Source organism: Cucurbita pepo, chromosome 20 (assembly GCF_057944985.1).
Source record: "Cucurbita pepo subsp. pepo isolate OVF chromosome 20, ASM5794498v1, whole genome shotgun sequence".
Lineage (NCBI taxonomy): Eukaryota > Viridiplantae > Streptophyta > Magnoliopsida > Cucurbitales > Cucurbitaceae > Cucurbita > Cucurbita pepo.
The window spans coordinates 10,672,322-10,697,561 of NC_141817.1; the positions used below are offsets into that span (position 1 = coordinate 10,672,322).

Here is a 25,240-nt window from a genome sequence, read left to right on the forward strand (position 1 = left end):
TCGATATTTAAATAAATTTATTATCATATTATCGGCAAGATATAAAAATTTAAAATTTATTAAAAAAAATATATGAAATTGATTTTAATTTTTGTTAGTTGAATAAAAAGGAAAGTAAACTAATTTCAAAAAATTATTAGACGATAAATATAAATAATTTAATTTTAATGTGTCAAAATGAGTAAAAGTCAACGAAAATTTATATGTTTTTTAAATTAAAATATTAATATTTTACATTTATTATTATAAAAAAAAGGTTAAAATTATAATTGTCTGAGAATCTCTAAATCATGATTTAAGAAAAAAAAAAGTGATATTTCCATTACTATAATGAAAATGCTTTCAAAATTTTCAAAAACAATGGTAAAAAAGAAAAGTCAAAGTCAAAGGGAGCGTTGTTTAATAATTAATTTTTTATATTGTCAAGTCGAGAAATTAATAAATTAATAAATAATATAATATTTTGGACTGCATCGAACCTCTATTAAAGAAATAATTACGCTATAATAATAATAATCAAGATTAATACTATTTTTTTAAAAAATCAAATTTTACCTTTAAATTTTAAAAAATACCCATGAAATTTTAAAATAGCATTAACACCTTCAATTTTTATTTAAAACATAAAAAAAAAATCTCAATATATAGACGAATATTTTCAAAAACAAAATTAAAGTATTTTGAAATTATTTTGAAATAATTTCAAATTTAAAAAGTATTTTTAAAATAAAATATTTTTTTTAAATTTACGTATTATTGAAATTTTTAAAAATTTAAAAATAAGTTTGAATTAAAGTGTTGAACTAAAAGAATGAAAAATTGTATAATTTAATTTAATTTAATATATAGTTTATTTTTGAGTTAAAATTATTAATATTTTCTTTTATGAATTTTGCTAAAGTCACCGTGAGCGAGAGCGCGGGTGAGGTCCAGCAGTGATGTTGTTGCTTATCTCATCGTCACGTGTAGTTTAATGATTTGTCAGAAAAGTCGTTGTTCCACAGCTTTTATTTAATTAATTAAATATACTCTTATTTTAATTAATTCGTACACATTTTTAAGTTTTAAAAAATTATACTAAACTTTTGAGCATTCGATCCTCACCCTTCAATTTGATTCAAAAAGTTGAAACATTATTTTATAATCATTTCCTTTATTTATATATATATATATAATTATACGTGGTGTTCATTTGACCCAATAATTCGACTAACTCGAGTTGAGTTAAATTTTTTATTTTGGATTTAAATTGGGTCGTTGAGTTGATTCACAGGTTAAAAATTTTAACCCGACCAACATGAAAATAAAATATTATTTATTTATAAAATTAAAAATTAAAAAAAGAAAAAGAAAAAGAAAGATAAAGATGATGGTTGAATTCATTGTATTGGGACATTTAATTTATAGTATGTTGGGACCTATAATGGAGTAGGAATTGAATATGAAAATAAATTTTATTTTATTCAAATTAATTCCAAAGTGTTCATAGCAGCCAACCCCATAAATATATAATATATTATTTACAAACTAAATTAATAAAATAAATATATATATATATATATATTATTTTAAACTCTTTAATTGATACACTAAGTATTATTTTTATGCATTAAAAAATGTTTTAAAATATTGTTAACAGTGGAAAATGTATATTTTTGTACTTATTTATCTATTTTAATTATAAAACACCAAATATAATTTTTTTTTAAATCTAAAAAAAATAAACTCTTAGTCAAATTCGGGGTCGAGGTTCTTTGCTTGCAATCATGTGTCGCTCGTCTCATCGGGACATCCGACACATCTATCCATCTGAATTTTCATCGAGACATGAACTCTCCTGTGTCCATGCTAAGTCGTTTACGGACTCCACACTGAAGAGCGGGTAAAATTGTTGTGTATACGAGGCTCAGAGGAAGTACACAAGAAAGACCTATAGAACTCATTGTATTTGGACTCGAAAGATCATCCAAGGACTAAAAGTTAGAGTAAATCAGGCTTAACTCAAACAATCACTCGAGCGAAGAAAGAATTTTAATTTGTCGGATTCATAAAAAAGAAAAGGAGCGATAAATTTAGTATATAAATTTTTAAAATTTTTAAATTCTCGAATGCAAATTTATTAGATATAAAATTTATATGAGACACTTTAAAAAATATATATATATATATATATATAAATATGTAAATTCGGAGGTTAATCTTGTAAATTTCAATGATTTCTTGGGAGACACACTACATGTCGGCAAAAAGTCTGTGCAATAAAAATGAATTATTAAACCAATTTTTTAATTAAATAATTTTGAATATTAAACCGACGTGTCGGATATTCTTATCTGATTCTCACCTCAACAGTGAGATGGACTCGTTTTCAAACCAAATTCAAAGAAAAAGTAATCTACTTTCTCTCAAAAGGTCAATTTTTTGACTTTTTTTGACTTTTTGACTTTTTGACTTCAGTTAAATAGAGATATTCACGGGATGGCTTATAGATGGAGAACCCTTTCCCGTCCCTCGTTCTTCCTTCCTTATAAGGAGTACGTAAAACATCGTTTCACTCTTAGAAGCAAGAAGTAAGTAATGTGACCCTGTCGTACAGGAATATTGGGGCATTAGGTGCTGAATCTTAATTCTGAATCCTGATTCGAATCTTGGGCACGAAGCATTACAAATAGTACTACAGTGATACGTCTTCCAGTAAGATGTGGTTTGGTGACAAACCAAGATGGAAGCTAGTGGGCACATGAATGAACCGAGACCACGTCCAAATGAGAGCGATTTTGAAGATAGGATGACTAAAAAATGTTTAAAGTAAATGAAAGTTACTATCTATATTAACAACGTTCACTTTCGTAAAATTTTGATTCCATCCATTTAAATCTTGCACATCGCCATATTGTTTAGTTGACCTATATTCATTTACCGCTTCGTAAGAGGAAAGACTGTGAGCCTCCAAATGAGTTGCAGTCCAACCAAGTGAGAGGTCGGCTCGGTCGTGGCTAACCAATGTGAGTGACACTAGAAAAGTCATTCAACCTAGGGTTCTAGAAAATTTTTCGATAGTGAATCTTCAAACCCACCAACAAATTTTCGAGACGGAAATTAGAGACAACATCCCCTCCTCACATATGACCATCCTACCCCTCGAACTTTGACATAACATATCACCTAAACTTCGACCACACAGACTGACATGAAAATTTTCATGTTTTTTTTAGAATATAATAATAATTTAGTTTATATTTTATCGGGAAATTTTTTTTAATAGTATAGCGATGTATACTATTTGTATTCAATATGTGACGTGATATATTATATTATATTATTTATTATTTTTTTAATGTTTATTCCATGACTTAGTAAGTGATTTTTTAAAATTATTTTTTTGACCATTAAATTAAAAAAAATGTATATATATATATAAAACATGAGGACGTGCAATTAACTGCACGTCACATACTCTCTTTCCAATTAACTGTCAAAACAATTTATTTCCTAATTAAATGAACATGGAGATCTTTATTTTTAAATTTTTTTATGTACAAATATCAATAAAATATTAATTTTAACATATATTTTGGAAATAAATGAAAATGTAATAAATAGAAAGAAAAATATTTGTTTTTAAAAAATTGAAAATTTTGTTTCGTTAATGGGTTGACTTTTTTGTTGGGTCAACCCGACCAACCGGATTGTTTTTCAGTTTGGATTTGGTAAAATTAATTTGATTGTGGGTTGATTTTTTTTGTTGGGTCAACCAGACCAACTCAATTGTTTTTCAATTTTGATTTGGTTAAGTTTTTGGAAACTCGAAAATTTGGTTCCGTTTGTGGTTGACTTTTTTTTATTGAGTTAACTTGACCAACCAAATCACTCCATAGGTAAGATCGATCATATCTAGCGATCAAATATCTCAAAGCAACAACAGTTGTTTGAGATTCGAAATATTGACTTTTCCTCGTACATATATATAATTTTCTTTCCTTTATGAGGTGGTCAAGATAACTTGGGGATCAAGAACAAAATAAATAATATTCTCAATTTTCTTTTCTTTTGGTTCTAGAAAAAAAAAAAAAAAGAATTGAGGGTTCCTGGAACCATCGTCGCCGTCAGAAATGGCTGGACACTTGGCCACTGACTCTTAAATACCCTACAAACTCCCAATCCGTGTTCATATTTCCAAATTTTCACCCATTTCTATTCAGATTTGCTTCTAATTTTTTCTGGGTCTTTCATTTCTCATCTTAATCTTCTGACCCTTTTAATTTTATGGATAATATCCTCGACGATTTCTCCAATTCCTTCAACAATTTTCACTTCAATCCCCAACTCTCTAATGGGTTATTCAAAATCAATCGCGAAACCGTCGATCCCCTCCAGATTCCGGCCAAGCCGCAGCAAAATCAGCAGCAAATCAGTAATAATTCATCATCGCCGTCGTCGATGTCGCCGTCGAGCTCCGAGGGAGACTCGCCGGACAGCCAAGACACCTCGAATACGATGCTGAAATACATCACCGAGATGCTGATGGATGAAGGAGAGGATCTTAAAACAAAGCCCTGTATGCTTCTTGATTGCTTGGCTCTTCAAGCTGCTGAGAAGTCTTTTTATGATGTTCTTGGCCAGAAATATCCTCCTTCTCCGACAGGAAATGGCGATTCAGCTCACGATTTCAGCTCAGGTAACTCCTCTGTTCTTGGATTGTCTGAAAATTGTGTTGTGGGTCATGATTCGTTTGTTGGGATGCAATATATTGGGCATTTTAGGCAAGGAGTTGAGGAAGCTAGTAAGTTTCTTCCTGTTAATGGAACATTTGGGACAATTGATTTGGATAATGATTTGGGTATGTCTGTTCCTTTTAAGGATGTTGATGTTTCTAGGATTAGTGGGTCGTTGAGAGACAAGAAAAACCGACAGAGGGAGGAGGAGAGTGATGGGGAGCTGAGAAGTAGTAAGCAGTCAGCTACTTTTGCTGATGATAATTCACTGTCTGATTTGTTTGATGAGGTTCTGTTGTGTCGGGGCGAGAGTCGGCGGTCGCCGTGCGGTTCGGATGAATCGTCGGAGACCGAAGTGAATAAGAAGAACTCGAGAGGGCGGAGAAGGAAAGGGAAGAAAACTCGATCTAAGAAGCAAGATAATAGTGTGGGAGTTGTGGATTTGTGGACATTGTTAACACAATGTGCTCAAGCTATTTCGAATTATGATCAAAGAACTGCTAATGAGCTGTTGAATCAGATCAGGCAGCATTCTAGTCCATCTGGGGATGGAAATCAGAGATTAGCTCATTACTTTGCTAACGGTCTCGAGACTCGGCTTGCGGCCGGGACGCCTCTGTATATGCCCTTTGCAAGTAATGAAACCTCTGCTGCTGAGATTCTGAAAGCGTTTCAGATGTTCATTAAGGCGTGCCCGTTTCGGCGTATGTCGTATTTCTATGCGAATCGAACGATTATGAAGCTAGCTGAGAAAGAAACAACGCTGCATATCATTGATTTTGGTATTCTGTATGGTCTCCAATGGCCTTGTTTGATTCAGCGGCTCTCTCGTCGACCTGGTGGACCTCCCAAGGTTCGAATCACCGGGATCGAGCTTCCCCAGCCAGGGTTTCGCCCTGCTGAACGGGTTGAGCAGACTGGTCGTCGCCTTGCACATTACTGTAAGAGATTCAATGTGCCATTTGAATACAAGGTCTTGGCTCAGAAATGGGAAACGGTTAAATACGAGGATCTTAATGTCAATCGAGATGAACTGACTATCGTGACTTGTTTGTTCCGACTTAAGAACGTACCTGACGAAACCGTGGTTGCAAACAGTCCACGAGACAGGGTTCTGAAGTTGATAAGGAAAATCAACCCAGATCTGTTCATTCATGAAGTGATGAATGGCTCATTCAACACTCCTTTCTTCAACACAAGGTTTAAGGAGGCATTGTTTCATTACTCGTCGTTGTTCGACATGTACGAAGCGACGATGCCTCGAGATATCCCAGAGAGGCATCTATGTGAGAAGGAAATCCTAGGAAGAGACATCGTGAACGTGATAGCGTGCGAGGGGCTCGAGAGAGTTGAAAGGCCAGAGACATACAAGCAATGGCAAGTAAGGAACACGAGGGCCGGGTTCAAGCAAGTACCATTAGACCAGGATCTGCTGAAGAATGTGGAGAAGATAGTGAACACAGAATACCACCAAGACTTTGTGATCGATCAGGACGGGTCGTGGATGTTGCAAGGGTGGAAGGGTCGGATCATCTACGCATTATCGTGTTGGGTAGTCGCCTAAGAGGCCAAGCTTTGCAAGATTTTGGATCATTCCTTTTTGAAGTTGTATGCTAGTTATGTATTATTATGTAGCTTGATTATTGTTGGAATTTTGTATATAAATTTGCCTATCCTTTTCTCCCTCTACATGTCTGCAACGATTACGAAGCATGCTGATTGTTCGAATGTATATCCAACGATTATCCGAGCTACCGTAGATTAATATGGTTTCGTATTGAAGACATGAACAAGCATATATAGACGACCTTAGTGCGATCGCACGCCTTTTTTTCTTCTTGTTTGGACAACGTCTTTCATCAACTATGCTAGTTTAGGTTATGATAAAAGCAAAAAGAAGTATGATCAACAGGAATCCAAATGGAAAGATGTGTTCTATTAACCAGCATTCATTGCAGTTGCCAACGGTTTTGCACTATCAAGTATTATCATCATAGTACGTACAACTTAAGATCATAAACACTAATTAAGCTCTAACTGAAGTCTCAATAGCTACCTTTTCGGAGTACGAAACGTTTTCGAGCTTCTCCATGGTGTCCCAAAGCTCGGGCAATCCTTCCCTGATGTTATGGATGCTCTCGAACGCATGATCCACACCGTTTATTTGTTGCGAACTACCAATCTGAAATCATGATGAGGTCAGAATGTTTAACAGTTCAACAAGCTTTGAAGAGCAAGAAATGGCGTATTTGCACTTACCAGTACTGTATGAAGGCCCACCGACTTCCCGGCTTGTAGATTACGAACGCTATCGTCGAAGAACAACTGCAGACAAGACAGTAGGAAGAATGTAGTATTGTGAAAAGAAAATAACAGATCAGGCCAACTATTGAACAATCAAGCAATGTTCTTGATGGTCAGGTAGCAAGCTTTGAAAAGTTCATTCTTGGCTCATGTATTAGGCTCTTAAAATGAATGATTTTTGGCATACCTAGTAGAAAATCTTGAAAGGAAAAGCCCAAAGAGACAATATCTGCTAGTAGTGGGCTTGGGCCGTTACAATCCCACATCAGTTGGGGAGGAGAACTAAACTAATTAGACACGTTTTAAAAACCTTGAAGGGCTAGCGGTGGGTTTGGGTCGTTACAATCCCACATCGGCTGGGGAGGAGAATGAAACATACAAAGGTCATGGAGCAATGGTATTATTGTCCACTTTGAACATATGCTCTCATAGCTTTGAGATATTGTCCACTTTGAACATAAGCTCTTATGGCTTTGCTTTGGGTTGCCCCAAAAGGCCTCATGCCAACGGAGATAGTATGCCAATTAGCCGATGTGAGACTTTCATCCAACACCTCTCCCCTCGAACAAAGTACGCCTGAGTCCTTTGTTCAACATTATAAGGGGTGCTTTTTTCCCCTCTCCAACCGATATCGAATCCAAATTTCTAATCATGGCCGTAGGTCGTTACACTTTGAGAGAAGAAAAAAGTTAACAAAAAGTGGACTATCTGCTAGGTGGGCTTGGGCTTGGGCCGTAACACAAAGTGTTGGAAAAGCTCATTTAAAGTTAATTCTAATCTGTTCTTCACTTACAGTTTTTTGCGGGTTGATATTGGCGATCTCGAAAACTTGCTTATATGCCTCTTCAAATGGTTTGCAGATGATTGGTGTCTTCGGCAGATCAATACCAGAGTTTTGACTGCTCATAAACTGATCTATATCAAAAACCACAGACCCTGCTGCCTCATCAACAACTGTTTCCTTATTAGGATTCAAAGTCTCAAAGCATAAAATCCCTTCAAAGCAGTCCTCTAACCCAAGTCTCTGCAGCGCTCTAGTTGCATGGGCCATATCACCATTGGTGAATAGCTGAGCTCACAAGTAAGACAGAAACCCGAAAAGAAAGCGTAACAATCAAATCACTTGGTGAAACACGAGAAGACATCGAATCATGTAACGAATGTCGATAAAGCTACTTACAAGCTTTCGAATCGGTAAGCTATGAAGAAGGTTCCTTAATACAGGGTCAGGCTTGAGCCTATCATAAGGCAACCTTCCATGAGCAAAACTGCAGAACAGAACAGAACACATTATGAATATAACTCAAAATTCTCAAACATAAACACTAATGAATATCAAAAGGTAGATACCTATGGAAATCATCGTAGTCGAAGTCATAACCGATAGCCTGCAATCACGATAAAACGACAATGACACAGAATCCAATCATTATGAAGAAAGATCAAGCAAAAGGCCGTGATGTTTTAACTTACTCTAAGACCAGCCAGTGTTGTCCCATAAATCTTGTACAAGGAAATGCACAATTCAGGCACGTTCTCCTCAATTCCTAACTTTTCAATCATAAATTCTACAAGAAAAAGTAACAAAATTCATCCAATTCCATAAAACAACAAGAAAAATAACCTAAACTCCATTGTCCCATGTCAATTCACATCAGAATGAAGAACATCATAGAAATATGAAGAGCCACACTGTCCTAAACTCTATCAGCCCCAAATGTTAGGGGAAAGGAGAAAGGAAATTCAAACTAACCTTGAATGTTCTTGGAGACTTCCTTTGACAAACCAGAATTTAAAGGATAAAGGGTGTCATCTAGATCTGAAAGTAAACACATAATTCTTTGCTATCAAAAACTATTCACTCTCAACTTTGAAATTGAAAAGGAAAACATTAAAAGCCCCAAATGTAATACCAAAGAGAAGACATTCATATTTAGCATCAGAAAACTGCGTGAACTGATCACCATTCTCCATTTCCAGGTACACTTCAACAACCGACAAATCTCAAAATACTTAATCTGCAATGCTCAAAATCACAGATCAAACAGATCTCAAACTTAAGAAAATCCTCAAAAAGAATCACAAACAAATATCATTTCATCAATCAAGCGATTAAGATCCAACCAAGCTCAGACCGATAGGAAATTAAACAAGAAAAATGGTAAAACGAAACAACGAATGAAACAGCCGAGAGCCAGCAAAGTATTCAGGAAATGGAGCCAAACAATGAACGAATACAATGAATCCGATACTCACAATAATCAAACTCGATCCGCCTGTGAAGAAATTCGCCTGAATAAGGCAAATCAATTGAAACGCACAAAAGTTATTGGAACTAAAAAGTCCGGAGCGATGCAATCAGATATCGTGGGCTTATAAGGTACAGACACGTTCTCAATTCTGTTCACGCCTTTTGATGAACAGTCGTCGAGGAAGTGAGTGAAATCAAAGCCACATTAATTAAAATACAGTAGGACAATTACAACGCTCCGCCGCAATGAATGCAGGGCTGTGCGGTGGTCGGCGCCGCTGCGGGCGGACGCTTTCCTTCGGGAATCAGCAACGTCTATAACAGGCAACAAATTTGAAATTTGGAGTTTGTGAATAAATGGTTTAAATACTATTTGTTTTAATCTATTTTTAGTCACTGTTCAAATTTAATTTCTATTTTTCAATAAATCTAAAATCACTCCCGATCACTAATTTCGGGTTAATTTAATTTAATTTAATTTCTATTTGTCTTAATAATACATTTAATTTTTTTTTTCAAAAAAGTTTTAAAAAATTTTTAAACGGTAAAAAATACCGTTAAAAGATGTTAAGAACATCCTTAAACTTTAAAAACATCAAAATAATAAAGTTTTCCTCAAAATTATATATTTTTTTAAATTAAAAAATATTATCCACTCTTAATTTTTTTTTTTTTTTTTTTTTTATATATATATTATTGAAAGTTTAGGAGTTTCTTTATTAATTTAACCTAAAAATTTGTCTCTCAATTTTTTAACTCAACAACCATTATATTTTTAAAATATAAATAATTTTTTTAACTGAATCATAAATTTTTCATTAAATTTACCTTTTAAGTTAATTTCCGCTAATTTTCCCACAAATATTTCAACAAAAAATATTATAATTATTTTTTTTATATAAATTCATTAATTTCAATTATAAAAAAATTTCACACATAAAAAAAAATAGTTCATAAATTAACCATTATTATTTTTTTAAATTCATAATTTCAACAAAAACAATTTAACTCCAATGTCCATTTACATTAATATTTGAAGGTTAAAATTGCAACATTTATCTGGAGTAAATATTCAATTGGATGAAATTAAAAAATGGACGTTAAAATTGATGGAACTCCACAAATTTAGTTCCATTAATTTTTGATAATTCAATAATCTATCCTAACGAGATTTAATATCAAAATTTGACTTTTTAATCGACCGTATTAATTGAAGTAATTAATTCATTTAAGTGAAAGAATAGATAATATTTTAAATGAAACATACACGTTTAAACGTTGATGTTATTATAAAGAATCAATAGAGTTAATTCTGCATTAAATGTTCATGATATGTGTACATTAGCGACCTTAGGTTAAGTTTAAAATTTAGAGTCGTTACAAAAATGAGTATCAAATGGGTTCAGCTGAGCTAAGCCAAACCGAGGTCGAAAACTTGGAAACCATACGCCTTTACTGAAAAGAAGACAATGATATATTGGTGGTCGAGGTTGCTTGCGTTGAAGCCTTCAGAAGAGTACCGAAAGGAGAGAGAAACCGAGAAGTATGAACACAAGAAACTACTAAGAAAATTCAAAAAGACAAAAGCCTCCTTTTGGTTGAAAAAGGAGAGCTTGAAATTTTGGAATGGAAAAGGGAAAAAGGGCAAACTAAAAATTGACCATCAAACCATAAAAAAAAAAGACCAATTCGTTTCCAACAAAAACATGTGACTTATGATTCTAGGTTATTAAAACAACAGACATGTCGATATCTAGCCATGTGTCCCGAACATCGTCTAAGTTTCATTTGGGTCCCAAGCTTTCAAATTGGTTCTATTCCGAGTTTCTAAATTTTAGTTTTGGTCCTTCCATTTTCAAAATTCATTCTATTTTGATCCTTGTACTTTTAAACTTTAACGACTCAAGCTCACTGCTCGTAGATATTGTTTGCTTTGACCATGACGTATCGTCATCAGCCTCACGGTTAGAGGTTTTCACACTATTTTTAGAAATGTTTCGTTCCACCCTCCAACCGATGTGATATCTAACACTTTTAATAGTCTATTTTAGTATGAGGAAATTCAAAATACCTGATGATTCGAAAAACTCAAATCAACCCAATCCAATCGTTGGGTTATGAACTTATTTGAGCTGAGTTCAAATGAACGAAAATTTTATGAATTGTGTTAGTTCATGGATTTCTCTAAAATTAAAATTAGATTGAGTTGAATCAAATTAATCCGAATATATATATATATATAGTTAATTTTAAAAATACTTGAAAATTTTGAGATCAAACTAGAATAAATTTAAAAATTCAACGACTAAAATAAATAATTTGAAAGTTTAGAGAAAAAAAAAGGGAATTGTTTTGACCACAACTATGGTTATTTATGTTTGTTTGGCGCTCTCGTTTTGACTTTCAACTTTATAATAAAATTCATTATAATTCATAAAGTGCATTTAACGAAAATCATACGTATGACAATATCATTAATATTACATAAATGTATTATTTTATAATCAAAATTATTATGTGAAATTTGTAATCGATAGCTAAACTATTTGTCATATTTACATATTATACGATTGGAAGTGTAAGATTCCATATTGATGGGAGAGAGAACGAACTATTTCTTATAAGGTTGTGAAAATCTCTTCCTAATAGTCACGTTTTAAAACTGTGAGGCTAACGACGATACGTAACTGACTAAAATGGACAATATCAGACTGTTACAAATGGTATCAAAGCACGACACCGGCCAGAAATTATTAAATTTCAAACGTAAAAATATAAAATTTTATAAAAAAAGAAAACTATTTTTTTCTCAATTATTTAAATAAAACATTTTTTTATTTATTTAGAATAACAAAGTAGAGAAACGCGTTTATTTATAAAAAGAAAAAGTTAAAATTAAGGAAGATAACATCCAATAACATTCTGCCACGTAATTTCAATAATTGTACCAGCCCCTCTATTATTTTAATTAATATGACTAGGCCTTCCTTTAAATCTCATTAATTTATTATTTTTCACATACCGAATTAAAATTATTTTATTTCATTAATATTATATAAATATATAAAATTATCAATAATGAGCAGAGACGTCACTACATGCCTGACATGTCTGATAAACTCTATGTAAACAGGGTCATAGAGAACGTGTTGTTCAAGTATCAAACAATCTGTAAGCGTTCCAATTGTAAGTTTACTTACTGCATCAGTTTAATCTGTTATTTTTACACTCTGTAGGTTGATCATCCCTAAGTTCAGTCTCAACACGATGCATTTCCTTCTACAGCATCTCGTGCATTCAAAATATGGCTCGAAATAGTGGTTGAAATAGAAGAAATAAAAAATTTTATTATATATTTTTCGAAAAAAACAAAAGTCCCATATAATGACAAGTTTAAGAAGGATATTCACTAAACTTGAACACTTGGATCAAATCTTTTTGTCTTGAAGGATGTTTGTCTATTGTAAGTTAGGTTTTGGGTATTAAAAAAATCCCATATTTCACTTTCATGATAAAGATAATATAGTATGATCTTTCCTATGATATAATATTTTGTATTTATTGATTGATGGTGAAAGGGCATCCAAGGCCTTAAAATGTTCGTGTTTCGGTCTCTAATCTCGTATGACTCGAAAATCGTTCTTATATGATGTAACGTTTCATACCCAGAAGTTAGAATCTGAATTCGGTACCTGAAGATCCCGAGAATTACCTATTTGTCTTGAAATGCTTCTAAGATTGAAGACTATCCCCACAAACTAACACGAGTTCTTTTAGCATATTTTGTCCTTTCTAGGGATAACCAACGTAAAATTGCTTCAAGCTAAGCATATTGAATGTGTACCTTGTTTTCCGGTCCAAAATTAAGTGTGTTTGGTTTAAAGCAAACTTGGATGAACTTTTTCTAAAAAATATATGACTGAAGACAAAACATGCTAAAAGGATCCATGACTATGTTGCTCGGGATGTAAATGACTATTGGGACCATCAGGTACTTAATCAAGACTCTAAATTTCGATTTGAATCATGGGTATAGAGCGTGTAACAGCCTAAACCATTGCTAGCATATATTGTCATTTTTAGACTTCCTCTCAAGATTTTTAAAACGCGTCTGCCAGTAATAGGTTTCCACACCCTTACAATCTACTCCTTTTAGGACCCAACTTCCTCATTGAGATCTCCCGTAGCGATGCTTTTTCAAAAACTATTTTAAAAGTTTAGAGACCGAATAAATGAAAAAGACGGTGTGAATAAGGGTGATGTTGATTTGGTGAGTCAAAAAGAAAGATGGTGATGTTTATTAGGCTATATACAATCAAAGGGTGGGTGGGAATTGGGCCCCATTTTCTAGAATTTGTATCATTCTAAGCAATGGAATTGTCTTCCAATGACTTTTCCTCTCAATTTCTGCTACCAAATTCCCCTATTTATACTCACCCATTTCCTCTCTTCCTTCATTCATCTATCCATTTTGCACCCATTTTTGGTGGTTTTCAACCCTTTTTCAGGCCATTTTTGGTGGTTTTGAACCATTTTTAAGCCCATTTTTGGTCCCTTGCTCTCTTTCTCCGGTGGTTTTGAACCCTTTTTAAGGCTCAAAATGGAATGCAAAAACCAGCAATCTCATCAATCTCGACCCCAAAAATATGAGTGTCTTCTTTTTGGTAAGCCCCATAGCTTCAAAAACCCTATAATTACGACACTAAGAGCTTAGATTTCAGCTTAAACATGTTTATGTTCTTCTCATTTGGCAGATGTTGATGATACCCTTTACCCTCTTACTTCTGGTTTGTCAAAACAATGCACCAGAAACATTGAAGGTATGTATTATCGGTCTCTTCCCCCTCGAACGAGCCTCCCCCGAGACCTATGGAGCCCTCGAATAGCCTCCCCTTAATCAAGGCTCGACTCCTTCTCTAGAGTCCTCGAACATAGTACACCCTTTGTTCAACTACTCCTTCGAGGCTCATAACTTTTTTGTTTGACATTTGATGATTCTATTGATATGGCTAAGTTAAAGGTATGGTTCTGATACCATGTTAGAAATCACGGCTCTAGAATGGTATGATATTGTTCACTTTGAGCATAAGCTTTCATGGGTTTGCTTTCGGCTTTCCTAAAAGGCGTCATACCAATGGAGATGTATTCCTTACTTGTCCTCCGTTCGAACAAAGTATACCATAGAGCCTCCCATGAGACCTATGGAGCCCTTGAACAGCCTCCCCTTAATCGAGACTCAACTCCTTCTCTAGAGCCCTAGTACATCATTTGTTCGACACTTGAGTCACTTTTTGACTACACCTTTGAGACTCACAACTTCTTTGTTCGACATTTGAGGATTGACTCTAATACCATGTTAGGAATCACGACTCTCCACAATAGTATGAGCATAAGCTCTCGTGGCTTTGCTTTTGGTTTCCCCAAAATGGCTCGTACCAATGAAGATGTATTCCTTACTTATAAACCTATGATCAACACCTTAATTAGTCAACGTGAGACTCCCTTCCAACAATCCTCAACCTTCTCACGTTCTTCGTTGTTTTTGACAGAGTACATGGTTCAACAGCTTGGGATAGAGAAAGATGGAGTTGCTGAGATGAACCAGTTTCTGTACAGGAATTATGGGACATCCATGGCTGGCCTTAAGGTGCAATCTTTGAACGAATTTATGCATATTTACACAAACCCAGTTGATATTTGTTTCAAAGTTTCAAACTTTTTGTGTTGTTTTTTAGGCTATTGGCTATGAGTTTGACAATGATCACTATCACAGGTACTCATATCCTCTTTTTGTCTCTCTTTTTCTTCTCCTTTTGGATCAAATTGTTATTGATTCTTTGATTCTTCTTTTGCAGCTTTGTTCATGGAAGATTACCATATCATAACCTCAAGCGCGATCCTGTTCTTAGAGCTCTCTTGCTTAGTTTGCCGATTCGCAAAGTCGTAAGAACTTTCCTTCCGAGTCGATCGAATTTCAAATTTATATATACGTAGCGAGCGAGTTTAACATGTTATTAGGCTTTTTGGGAAAACCCAACTCAAAGTGAGGGTCGTGATTCATAACATGGTATCAGAGGTATGCCCTTAATTTAGCCATGTCAATAAAATCCTTAAATGTCGAACAAAGAAGTTGTGAAGCTCGAAGGTGTAGTCAAAAGTGACTCATGTATCGAACAAAGGGTGTACTTTGTTCGAAACTCTAGAGAAGGAGTCGAGTCTCGATTAAGGGGAGGTTATTCGAGGGCTACAAAGACCTCAGGGGAGGTGAGTCTCGAAAGTGTAGTCAAAAGTGACTCTTGTGTCGAACAAAGGATGTACTTTGTTTGAGGCCTCCAGAGCAAGGAGTTGAGCCTTGATTAAGGGGAGACTATTCGAGGGCTACATAGACCTCAGGGGAGGTGAGTCTCAAAAGTGTGTCAAAAGTGACTCATGGATCGAACAAAGGGTGTAGTGTACTTTGTTTGAGGGCTCCAGAGAAAGGAGTCGAGCCTCGATTAAGGGGAGGCTATTCAAGGGCTACATAGACCTCAGGGGAGGCTCTATGGTGTACTTTGTTCGAGAGGATTGTTGGGAGGGAGTCCCACATTGACTAATTTAGGGAATAATCATGGAGAAGCCCAAAACAAAGCCACAAGAGCTTAAGCTCAAAGTGGACAATATCATACTATCGTGGAGATCTGTAATTCCTAACAAGTTGTTTTGGCTATGAAACAGATCTTCTCGAACGCGGACGATGTTCATGTTGCTAAAGTTCTAAATAGGCTTGGTTTGGAGGGTTGTTTTGATAGGATCATATGCTTTGAGACTCTCAACTCCTCTAATGATGGCTCTGAATCCGATTCAAAAAGCTCGACCGGGGACATCGACATCGACAACGACATCGACAACGACACTCCTCCGCCTCTCCCCGCCACACCGATTCTCTGCAAACCGTCCCCAAATGCATTTGAATCAGCACTCAAAATAGCCAACATTGACCCCAAAAGAACAGTAAGAAACTTCCCTTTCACCCCATTTTCTGAATGTAAAACCAGAGATTTAAATGATGGGTTTTGCAGCTCTTCTTTGATGATAGCATCCGCAACATAAAGACAGGGAAATCCATTGGCCTCCACACAGTGCTGGTGAGTTCATACTCATTTTCTCGAGCAGAATCATGGAAAGTGAGAAAATTGGAGAATTTTCTCGGAATCCAAACAGAAATTTAAGAATCAAAGAAATGGGTTTTGCAGGTTGGATCATCAAACAGAGGAAATGGAGTGGATTATGCACTGGAAAGCATTCATAATATAAGAGAAGCATTGCCAGAGCTGTGGGAAGTGGATGAGAAGATGAAGAACAGAAGGCTTTCTGGAAAGATTGCTTTGGAGACATCAATTGTAATGGCTTAATTGCTAACTTAATATGTGTTTTATTACCCTAATTATCAACTTTGGATCTTATATTCATCCATTTCTAATAAAGTTGATATACTATTAATGTAATGATCCATACCAAGTATTTGAAATCTATATTCGATACTTGATGCCTTCAACATTCTCTTGCATTCTCTGCATCGTAGAAAAATTATCAGAAGGCTGCTCGACATACAATTGCTCCGAGCAAAACACGCTTAGTTATGAAGTATCTTGTGACGATCCAAATCCACCGCTAGCAGATATTGTTCTCTTTGGGCTTCTCCCAAGACCTTAAAATGGGTCTGCTAGGGGAAGGTGGTTTGTTATCCTCTCAGCTAATGTGGGACATCACAATCCACCTTCCTTCAGGGCCAGCGTCCTCCCTCTTTGGGCTTCCCCCAATCCACCTTCCTTCAGGGCCAGCGTCCTCCCTCTTTGGGCTTACCCCAACTGCTAGGGGAAGGTGTCTTTAATGAGTCTGCTAGGGGAAGGTCCACACCCTTATAAAGGGTGGTTTGGGGGAAGGTGTCTTTAATGAGTCTGCTAGGGGAAGGTCCACACCCTTATAAAGGGTGGTTTGGGGGAAGGTGTCTTTAATGAGTCTGCTAGGGGAAGGTCCACACCCTTATAAAGGGTGGTTTGGGGGAAGGTGTCTTTAATGAGTCTGCTAGGGGAAGGTCCACACCCTTATAAAGGGTGGTTTGTTCTCATATCTCAGCTAATGTGGGATATTACAATCCACCCTCCTTTAGGGCCCACCGTCCTCCTTCCTTGGGCTTCCCCCAAGACTTTAAAATGCTTTTGCTAGGGGAAGGGAAGGTTTCCACACCCTTATAAAGGGTGGTTTGTTCTCCTCCTGAGCCAATGTGGGACATCACAATCCACCCTCCTTCAGGGCCCAGCGTCCTCGCTAGCACTCTTTCCTTCCTCCAATCGATGTGGGACCGCCCCCAATCTTTCCTTCCTACAATCGATGTGGGACCGCCCCCATATCCCAGTGTCCTTACTGGCACACCGCCTCGTATCTACCCCCTTTCAGAAACAGCGAGAAGGTTGACACATCGTCCGGCGTCTGGCTCTGATAACATTTGTAACAACCCAGATCCACCGCTAGCAGATATTGTCCTCTTTGGGCTACCCCCCATATCCCAACGTCCTTACTGGCACACCGCCTCGTATCTACCCCATTCAGGAAATAGTGAGAAGGTTGACACATCGTCCAGTGTCTGGCTCTGATACCATTTGTAACGACCCAGATCCACCGCTAGCAAATATTATCCTCTTTGGGCTCTCCCTTTCGGGCTTCCCCTCAAAGTTTTAAAACGCGTCTGTTAGGGGAAGATTTCCACACCCTTGTAAACGGTGGTTTGTTCTCCTCTCGAACCAATGTGGAACATCACATACGTATTATTGAGCCACTGAGAAAGAAGTGCACCTTGTTTGTATAGATAGTAACTTTCATTTACTTTTTAAGCCTTTCTTAGTCATCCTATACTCATGATCGCTCTCAGATATGGTCTCGGTTTATTCATGTACTACTCTTTTACTCGGGTTTCATAATTAATATACTTGGTTTGTTATATTATTGAAGGAATCAATAACATTGATATACTTGTTTATGGCGTTGATATACCGATGCTATACTGAATATGAATATTGGTATACTAAGATATATCTAATATATGTACTTCATATGATTTATAATTAATATATTTAATTTGATATATAATTCATACTTTTGAAAATTAACGAAAAATAAAATTCCAATTTCAATTATTTTGTCATATTTGCAAATTTTAAATGTTTATAACAAATTAAATTAAAAATTTTAAATCTTTTAATTAAGTTAAATAATAGTACAAATAAATTTAAATTATTATTAAAACTGAAAACTAAAATATTATTTCTTGAAACAAAGAATTTAAATACCAAATATATTTTAAAAATTTTCTCTCGAAGAAATACATGTATGAATCCTTAGTGGAAAGTTCCGATCAATCTAATTCTTCTAATTGAAAAAGGGTTTAGAACACTGTAATTATGGATTAAGAAAAGGAAATCTCGTAAGAAATTCAGAAGGGGATCGATTGATGTTATCTAAGCGGATTGCATTTAGTTCATCAACTCATTAATGTAATTACAATTTGAATCTAGTTTAATCGATGAGAACAGAGTTCATACCTTCTTCTCGATGGGGTTGCGGAAAAATTTACATCAATTTCTCGAAGGATCTCAAGATCTGAGTCGGGTGAAGGAGGGGAAGAAATCAAATCTCTGAAGAGGGTTTTTGTTTTGCTTATGAATCGCCATGTTTGTGCCAACAGACGAGCATTGCAACGCAGCGTCTCATGATGTAGAATCGGGCCTTCTGTTCCTTGGCTAAGCTGCTGTACTTTCGTCCTATGGAAGAAGAGTTCTTCTGCGAGTAACTTCGAGGGAGATCGTGGGGGCTCTTGGAATTGGAAGCTGGGAAGCTTTTCTGTGAAGAACATCGCAACAATGGCGATTTGGAGGTTGAGCCACTCCTTATGAACGATGAAGAATGGTGGTAACTACTTCCTGAACCTTCCTTCTTTGATGGATTCCATTTCTCGTCCATTTAATGTGAGGTCAGATGGGGCTGCGGGTAAGGTGTTTGTGAAAATGCCTGTGAGAGTGATAGTTGTGTTGAATTGCGAGAAAGAGATGCAGAAGAGTGGGATTCTAGCGGGGCATTATACGGTATAATTAAATAACATATGATTGAGGTTTCATGATGCTTGTGGGTGGTAGAGACTGTTCAATGATCATCTTCTACTCCCAATTAAGACATTGTGGCCTTTTTATTAGTCAGTTTTGTAGGCGAGAAGTTATCAAGTGAGGCATTATGATGTGGCTGATTGGTTTTCACCCTTCATATTTGATATATGAGACAGAAAGTAACTTAAAATTATAATCAATGATAGTGTAGAGAACGATCCCCGAAACATTCCTTATAAGGGTGTGGAAACCTCTCTCTAACCGACACGTTTTAAAACCTTGAGGGTGGAAGGGAAAGCCAAAAGCAAACAGTATCTACTGATAGTGGACTTGAGCTATTACAAATAGTATCAGAGCCAGATATCGGGTGGTGTGTCAGCGAGGACGCTGGCCCCCGATGGAGTGGATTGTGAGATCCCACATTGGTTGGAGAGAGGAACAAACCATTCGTTATAAAGATGTGGAAACTTCTCCCTAATAGACACGTTTTAAAAACTGTGAGGCTGATGGCGATACGTAACGAACCAAAGCGGACAATATTTACTAACGGTGAGCATGAGCGGTTACAACTAAACACTTTGAGTTAACAATGAAATAGCCGGTCTAATTGAAAAAATTAAGATGGGTGGCGGAGTTTGTGCCCATCTAGGGGAGATAATATTTGATATTGCAGACATGGGCAAGTGTTAAAAGTGATGCTCTTTCCATCTCTCTGGAAAATTTAGTGATTTCAAGCCTTTTCCACTGTGAAGATCTATCGTTTTCTTTGCATTGGACTCACTTCTTTGTGTACTGTGCTGAATGCTGCTGCTGTGGCTGCTGCTGCTCTATTTTATATATATATATCTATGATCTTCTCTTTTCTATGTGTTAGAGAGAGAGACAAACAGAGGCATCCATTCAATCTGGGAAGTGGAAGGAAATAATGGAAAGGAGACAGCTTGCTAGCTGTTTATGACGTGGAAGGTATGTGTCTCATAGTCCCACCTCAAATTCTACAAATAGATCAAATGCTTTGTTTCAAAATTCTTTTTCTTTTTCCCCTTTTAAATTGTTGGTATCTGCAGAATAAGGGCTTTAATTTGCCACTTTTTTCATTCAGAAGGGGGAAACATGCAATTATTTGCCCATTTTTGTTCTTATTAGAAGAGAAGGGATCTATAACTCAACCTTTTCTTTCCCTCTGTCCTTTTGTTACTTGCACCATTTCCCCTCCTATTCATCCAACAAAGTTCTTTCTTTTTAGCTTCTCTAATGGCTGTGCCTTTCATTGTGTTTGAACTTCACTTTGAAGTCCAAACATCCCAAAAATGGCAAGGAATTCTTTAAGAAACTCCATTTTTAAAGAAATTTAGATAAACAGGGTTTTGGTTGAGATATTATTTGATGGGTCGGACACGTTGCTGTTAGCGTTTTATCGTTGAGTGTAGTTAGATAGAATTTTGGTTGAGAAACTATTTGGTTAGTCGGACACATGGTTGTTAACGTTTTATCGTTGAGTGCTATTAGATAGGGTTTTGGTTGAGAAATTATTTGGCGAGTCAAACACATTGTTGTTGACATTTTATCATTGAGTGCTGTCACTTAGGGTTTTGATTGAGAAATTATTTGGTGAGTCAAACACATTGTTGTTAACGTTTTATTGTTGAGTGCTGTTAGATAGGGTTTTGGTTGATAAATTATTTGATGAGTCGGACACGTTGTTGTTAACGTCTTATCGTTGAGTGCTGTTAGAAATACTTCAAATTTATAATCAATAGTTCATGTTATAAAATTAAGATCGATTATTATGAGGGTGTCATATCATGATCATTGACGATAGGTTGAGTGATTATTATGAGACCGTCATATCGTGATAATTGACGATAGGTTGAGTGATTATTAGGAGGCTGTCATATCGTGATCATTGATGATAGGTTGAGTGATTATTATGAGGCTATTATATCGTGATCTCAATAGGTTAAATTTGTAATCAATAGTTCACGTTATGAAATACAAACCGATTATTATGAGGCCATCATATTGTGATCTTGAGTGATTATTATGAGACCGTCATATTTTGATCATTGATGATAGGTTGAGTGATTATTATAAAACCATCGTATCGTGATCATTAATGATAGGTTGAGTGATTATTATAAAACCGTCGTATCGTGATCTCGATGGATTGAGTGGGTTTGAAGAATATGAGGATTAGGAGAGACATTAACTAGACTTTGATTGAATGGTCAAAGAAAAGTAGTTGATGGGTCAAAGCAATGATCACATGGTGTGTTGTGATTTTACAGTTAAAACTCAAAACACATCTCTCTGTTCTGTTCTATTCTCTTCATTCTCTGTTGGGTTTGATTATTATTATTATTTTGATTGAAATTTATTAGATTATTTATCATGTGAGCCTCTGAAAAGTGGGTATTTGGGTGTCCCACATGCAATCATGTGAGGTTAATATTAGGAAGGGATAGAACATGAAGGGCTGGGATCTTATTTTTCATCAATATTTTATCTATTTGATTATGATTTCAATGCAAGCTTTTAGATTCATACACATTTTTTGCCTTGCTTTTGATCAAATTCTGTATATTTCATTACTTAGAGAGAATATATGACAATGCAGAAGGTTGAACTTGGGTCATGTTTTGGACATATCAATGTTGTAATTGATATGATAGGCTGTTGAATTAGATGCTTATGAATATGATAGCAAATGTGATTCTGAATCATGTTAGAGATATTCTAGAATTTATGTTACGATATCTAAATCATGAATATTTTTTAGGTATCTTTTAACTGTGACGGTAACAGCCTAAGCCCACTATTAGTGGATACTATCTGCTTTGGCTCGTTACATATTGTCGTCAGTTTCACGGTTTTTAAAGCGCGTCTGTTAGGGAAATGTTTCCTCATTCTTATGGGGCCTAACATCCTTGCTGGCACACCTTCTCATGCCTGGCTTTGATTCCATCTGTAACAGCCCAAACCCACCACTAGGAGATATTGTCCGTTTTGGCCCGTTACGTATCATCATCAACTTCATAGTTTTTAAAATACGTTTGTAGGGGAGATGTTTCTACAATGTTAGAAAGAATGTTTCGTTCCCCTCTCCAATCAATGGTGATCTCACAAACTAATATTAGGTGAATACTATATTCCGTTTCAAAATGAATTGGCAATGAGTGGAATAACTCATAGTTTCTTCATCTTTTCGATGTGGAATCCTCAGTATGTTTTCTTTGGGTTTACCATTCTTGAGTACATATATTTTTTTTTTTCACGGAATACACGTTTGGGCTTCATGAGCTCTAATATCATATTAGATACACGAGTTATTCATCTCAAAACTAGTTGAGAATGAGAATGAAATGAGGCATGAAATGGAGCTACTACGAAGAAGTTTTGGGAGTTACGAAGGAAACCTCGAGCTCATATTGGTTATGGGTTGAGAACGGGAATTGAATTCTCTGAAACCTAATTTACTGTTGTTCCTCAGTAGTTCAGTGGTAGAGCGATCAACTGTTAACCGATTGGTCGTAGGTTTAAGTAAAAATTTAAGAACTTTTAAAAACAAATTAGAATTCTTTAAAGTTCAAGAATCAAATAAAAATAAAATTAGAAAGTTGAGAGACTAAAACATGTAATTGAAATTTAATCAAAGAATTCAGCTCAGACTAAAGTAAAATTAATTATGAAAAAGTTTAACCTAAGATAAACCCGAGTTTATTCTCTAGCTTTGAGGATATTAGCGTAACAAGTCAGAGAACTCACACATATAGGCTAAGCTAGGTGGCTAAGGAATATATTTTTTACGAAGAAATTATATAACATTGTAAGTTAAGTTAATAGGTTAGGGTAAATTTAATCGTAAACCATACTTTAATACTCGTTTCGTCATATGTAAGATCCCACATTAGTTGGAGAGGGGAACAAAATATTCTTTATGAGAGTGTGAAAACTTTTCTCTAACAGACGCGTTTTATAACTGTGAGGATGACAACGATATGTAACGGGCTAAAACGGATAATATCTGCTACCAGTGGGTTTGGACTGTTATAAATGGTATCGGAGCTAGTCACTGGATAGTGCGGCTAAGCTAGTCACTGGATAGTGCGGCTAAACAGTCTCTGGTAGATGCATTTTAAAACTTTGAGGAGAAGCTTGAAAAGGAAAGCTCGCGGTGAACGTTTCCATAGCTTTTTTTCAAAATGTTTATATAATAATGGGCTAAGCATAAAAAGCCCATCAGACAAGCTAATTTTGGAAGAAAAAAGCCCAAGAGCCCATTAGAACACAAAAATAAATTTTAATAAAAGGCCCATCAGCCCAATTGAAAACGAAAAGAAAATCCCAACCCTAAAATTTTTCCTTCAACACCTGCCCCACCATTGTTCGATCTCCTTCTCTTCTCCGTCTCCGTTCCGATCATCGCCGTCGCCATCCGTCACTCTCCGATCGTTTCTCAATCATGCTCAATATCGCGACTACCTTTTGCAAGCGACTGAATGTCAAGGATCTGGTTACCAATGTTCCTGTATATAGTAGTTTTATTGGTAAGGATTGTTCATCTAGATCAAGTTCTGCTTGAAATGTTACTCCGTCTGTATATATGATGATTAAAATGTTTGTTCAATTGAGATTCAGATGGATCTGCGGGTGGATTAAGCTTATTATTCAGACGTTGGGCTACGAAGAAGACCGCTGGATCGACTAAAAATGGACGAGACTCGAAACCTAAGAATCTTGGGGTGAAGAAATTTGGTGGTGAGGTGAGTGGATTGGATCTTGGTGTAAAGAAATTTGATTGAATTTGAAATTGTTTTGTTTTGAACATTGTCATGGAGAGTTAATCCTTGTGGATTGGATACAGAGAGTTATTCCTGGTAACATTATTGTTCGTCAACGGGGCACTCGTTTTCATCCTGGGGATTATGTTGGAATAGGGAAGGATCACACTCTGTTTGCTTTGAAAGAAGGCTGTGTGAAGTTCGAAAAGCACAAGCTTAGCGGACGGAAGTGGGTGCATATTATACCGAAGGAAGGACACGTCCTTCATCCTGTTTATGCCACTACTGATATTTCTCCAGAATTGAAGACAGCAACATGATGGTTGAGTTCATTGATGAACATGAACATGATCATGAAAATGGTATAATTTGTTCTGCCTTTTTTGGTGTTCCATAGCAAATTTATTCTCCAGAATTGAGGACAGCAGCATGATGCTTGAGTTCATTGATGAATATGATCATGAATGTGGTATAAATTTTCCTGCCTTTTTTTGATGTTCCATAGGAAATTCTGACTAAACTTGATCGCTTGGTGAACGGATGTAGGCGGTCTGTTTGAGTGCATGTTCTTAATGTTGATCAAGCAGGTCTGGTTTCTTTTTCTTTCGAATGCCACTTTGGCTATTCTGCAGACTATGATATTGATAATGTCCACTCCTAGCTGTATGAAGAAATACTTTTGTTTGTAATTAGCTTTTATGTTTGTGGATTAGAAAGGTTATGAACGTTCATCTTTGTGGTTTATTTATGGGTTCCCTTTTAATCATTGATCCACTGGCTTACCATGAGCATCAGTAATTAATTGCTTAGTGTACATATTTGTAGTATTAGACCTGTCATTTCAAAATTTGTAAGTGTGGAATTTTGGGGGCCCACCTCAAACAGGATTTTGGAATTGGGAAATTCTGATTGGAGGAAGATTTCTTCTTTGTAACAGTCCGAGGTCACTTCTAGTAGATATTATATGTTTTGGCTTGTTACTATCACAATTTTAAAATACGTTTATTAGGGAGAGGATTCTACACCCTTACAAGGGATGCTTTCTTTTCCTCT

General features: G+C 35.8%; 5 protein-coding genes across 6 annotated transcripts; 3 read left to right on the forward strand and 2 right to left on the reverse strand.

Moving 5' to 3' along the window:
• The first annotated feature begins 4,148 nt into the window (after positions 1 to 4,148).
• On the forward strand, positions 4,149 to 6,398 carry LOC111782799 (scarecrow-like protein 30). The gene has a single exon (XM_087120638.1). It carries the CDS (start codon positions 4,267 to 4,269, stop codon positions 6,277 to 6,279), a length of 2,013 nt encoding a protein of 670 aa, XP_086976764.1. The 5' UTR covers positions 4,149 to 4,266; the 3' UTR covers positions 6,280 to 6,398.
• Positions 6,399 to 6,626: 228 nt separating this feature from the next.
• Positions 6,627 to 9,609, reverse strand: LOC111785758 (uncharacterized protein C24B11.05). Its single transcript, XM_023666149.2, has 9 exons — positions 9,276 to 9,609; positions 8,933 to 9,037; positions 8,773 to 8,838; positions 8,493 to 8,587; positions 8,370 to 8,407; positions 8,200 to 8,287; positions 7,813 to 8,088; positions 6,975 to 7,040; positions 6,627 to 6,897 (listed from the first exon to the last, which is right to left on the reverse strand). Exons 2-9 carry the CDS (start codon positions 8,991 to 8,993, stop codon positions 6,742 to 6,744), a joined length of 846 nt encoding a protein of 281 aa, XP_023521917.2. The 5' UTR covers positions 8,994 to 9,037; positions 9,276 to 9,609; the 3' UTR covers positions 6,627 to 6,741.
• A 4,109-nt stretch (positions 9,610 to 13,718) lies between these two features.
• Positions 13,719 to 16,804, forward strand: LOC111785757 (uncharacterized protein C24B11.05-like). The gene is made up of 8 exons (XM_087120349.1): positions 13,719 to 13,934; positions 14,025 to 14,090; positions 14,820 to 14,917; positions 15,006 to 15,043; positions 15,126 to 15,213; positions 15,985 to 16,260; positions 16,329 to 16,394; positions 16,503 to 16,804. The coding sequence occupies exons 1-8, from the start codon at positions 13,871 to 13,873 to the stop codon at positions 16,659 to 16,661; spliced, it is 855 nt and encodes a 284-aa protein (XP_086976475.1). The 5' UTR covers positions 13,719 to 13,870; the 3' UTR covers positions 16,662 to 16,804.
• A 2,159-nt stretch (positions 16,805 to 18,963) lies between these two features.
• LOC111782636 (small polypeptide DEVIL 18-like) lies at positions 18,964 to 20,272 on the reverse strand. Its single transcript, XM_023663419.2, has one exon. It carries the CDS (start codon positions 19,264 to 19,266, stop codon positions 18,964 to 18,966), a length of 303 nt encoding a protein of 100 aa, XP_023519187.1. The 5' UTR covers positions 19,267 to 20,272.
• Positions 20,273 to 23,632: 3,360 nt separating this feature from the next.
• Positions 23,633 to 24,955, forward strand: LOC111783717 (uncharacterized). Of its 2 annotated transcripts, XM_023664636.2 has the most exons (4): positions 23,634 to 23,953; positions 24,045 to 24,169; positions 24,271 to 24,549; positions 24,693 to 24,955. In XM_023664636.2, exons 1-3 carry the CDS (start codon positions 23,869 to 23,871, stop codon positions 24,505 to 24,507), a joined length of 447 nt encoding a protein of 148 aa, XP_023520404.1. In that variant the 5' UTR covers positions 23,634 to 23,868; the 3' UTR covers positions 24,508 to 24,549; positions 24,693 to 24,955. The 2 variants fall into 2 exon arrangements, with proteins under 2 accessions (XP_023520403.1, XP_023520404.1); XM_023664635.2 differs by having other exon boundaries at positions 23,633 to 23,953; positions 24,271 to 24,955.
• The last annotated feature ends 285 nt before the right edge of the window (positions 24,956 to 25,240 follow it).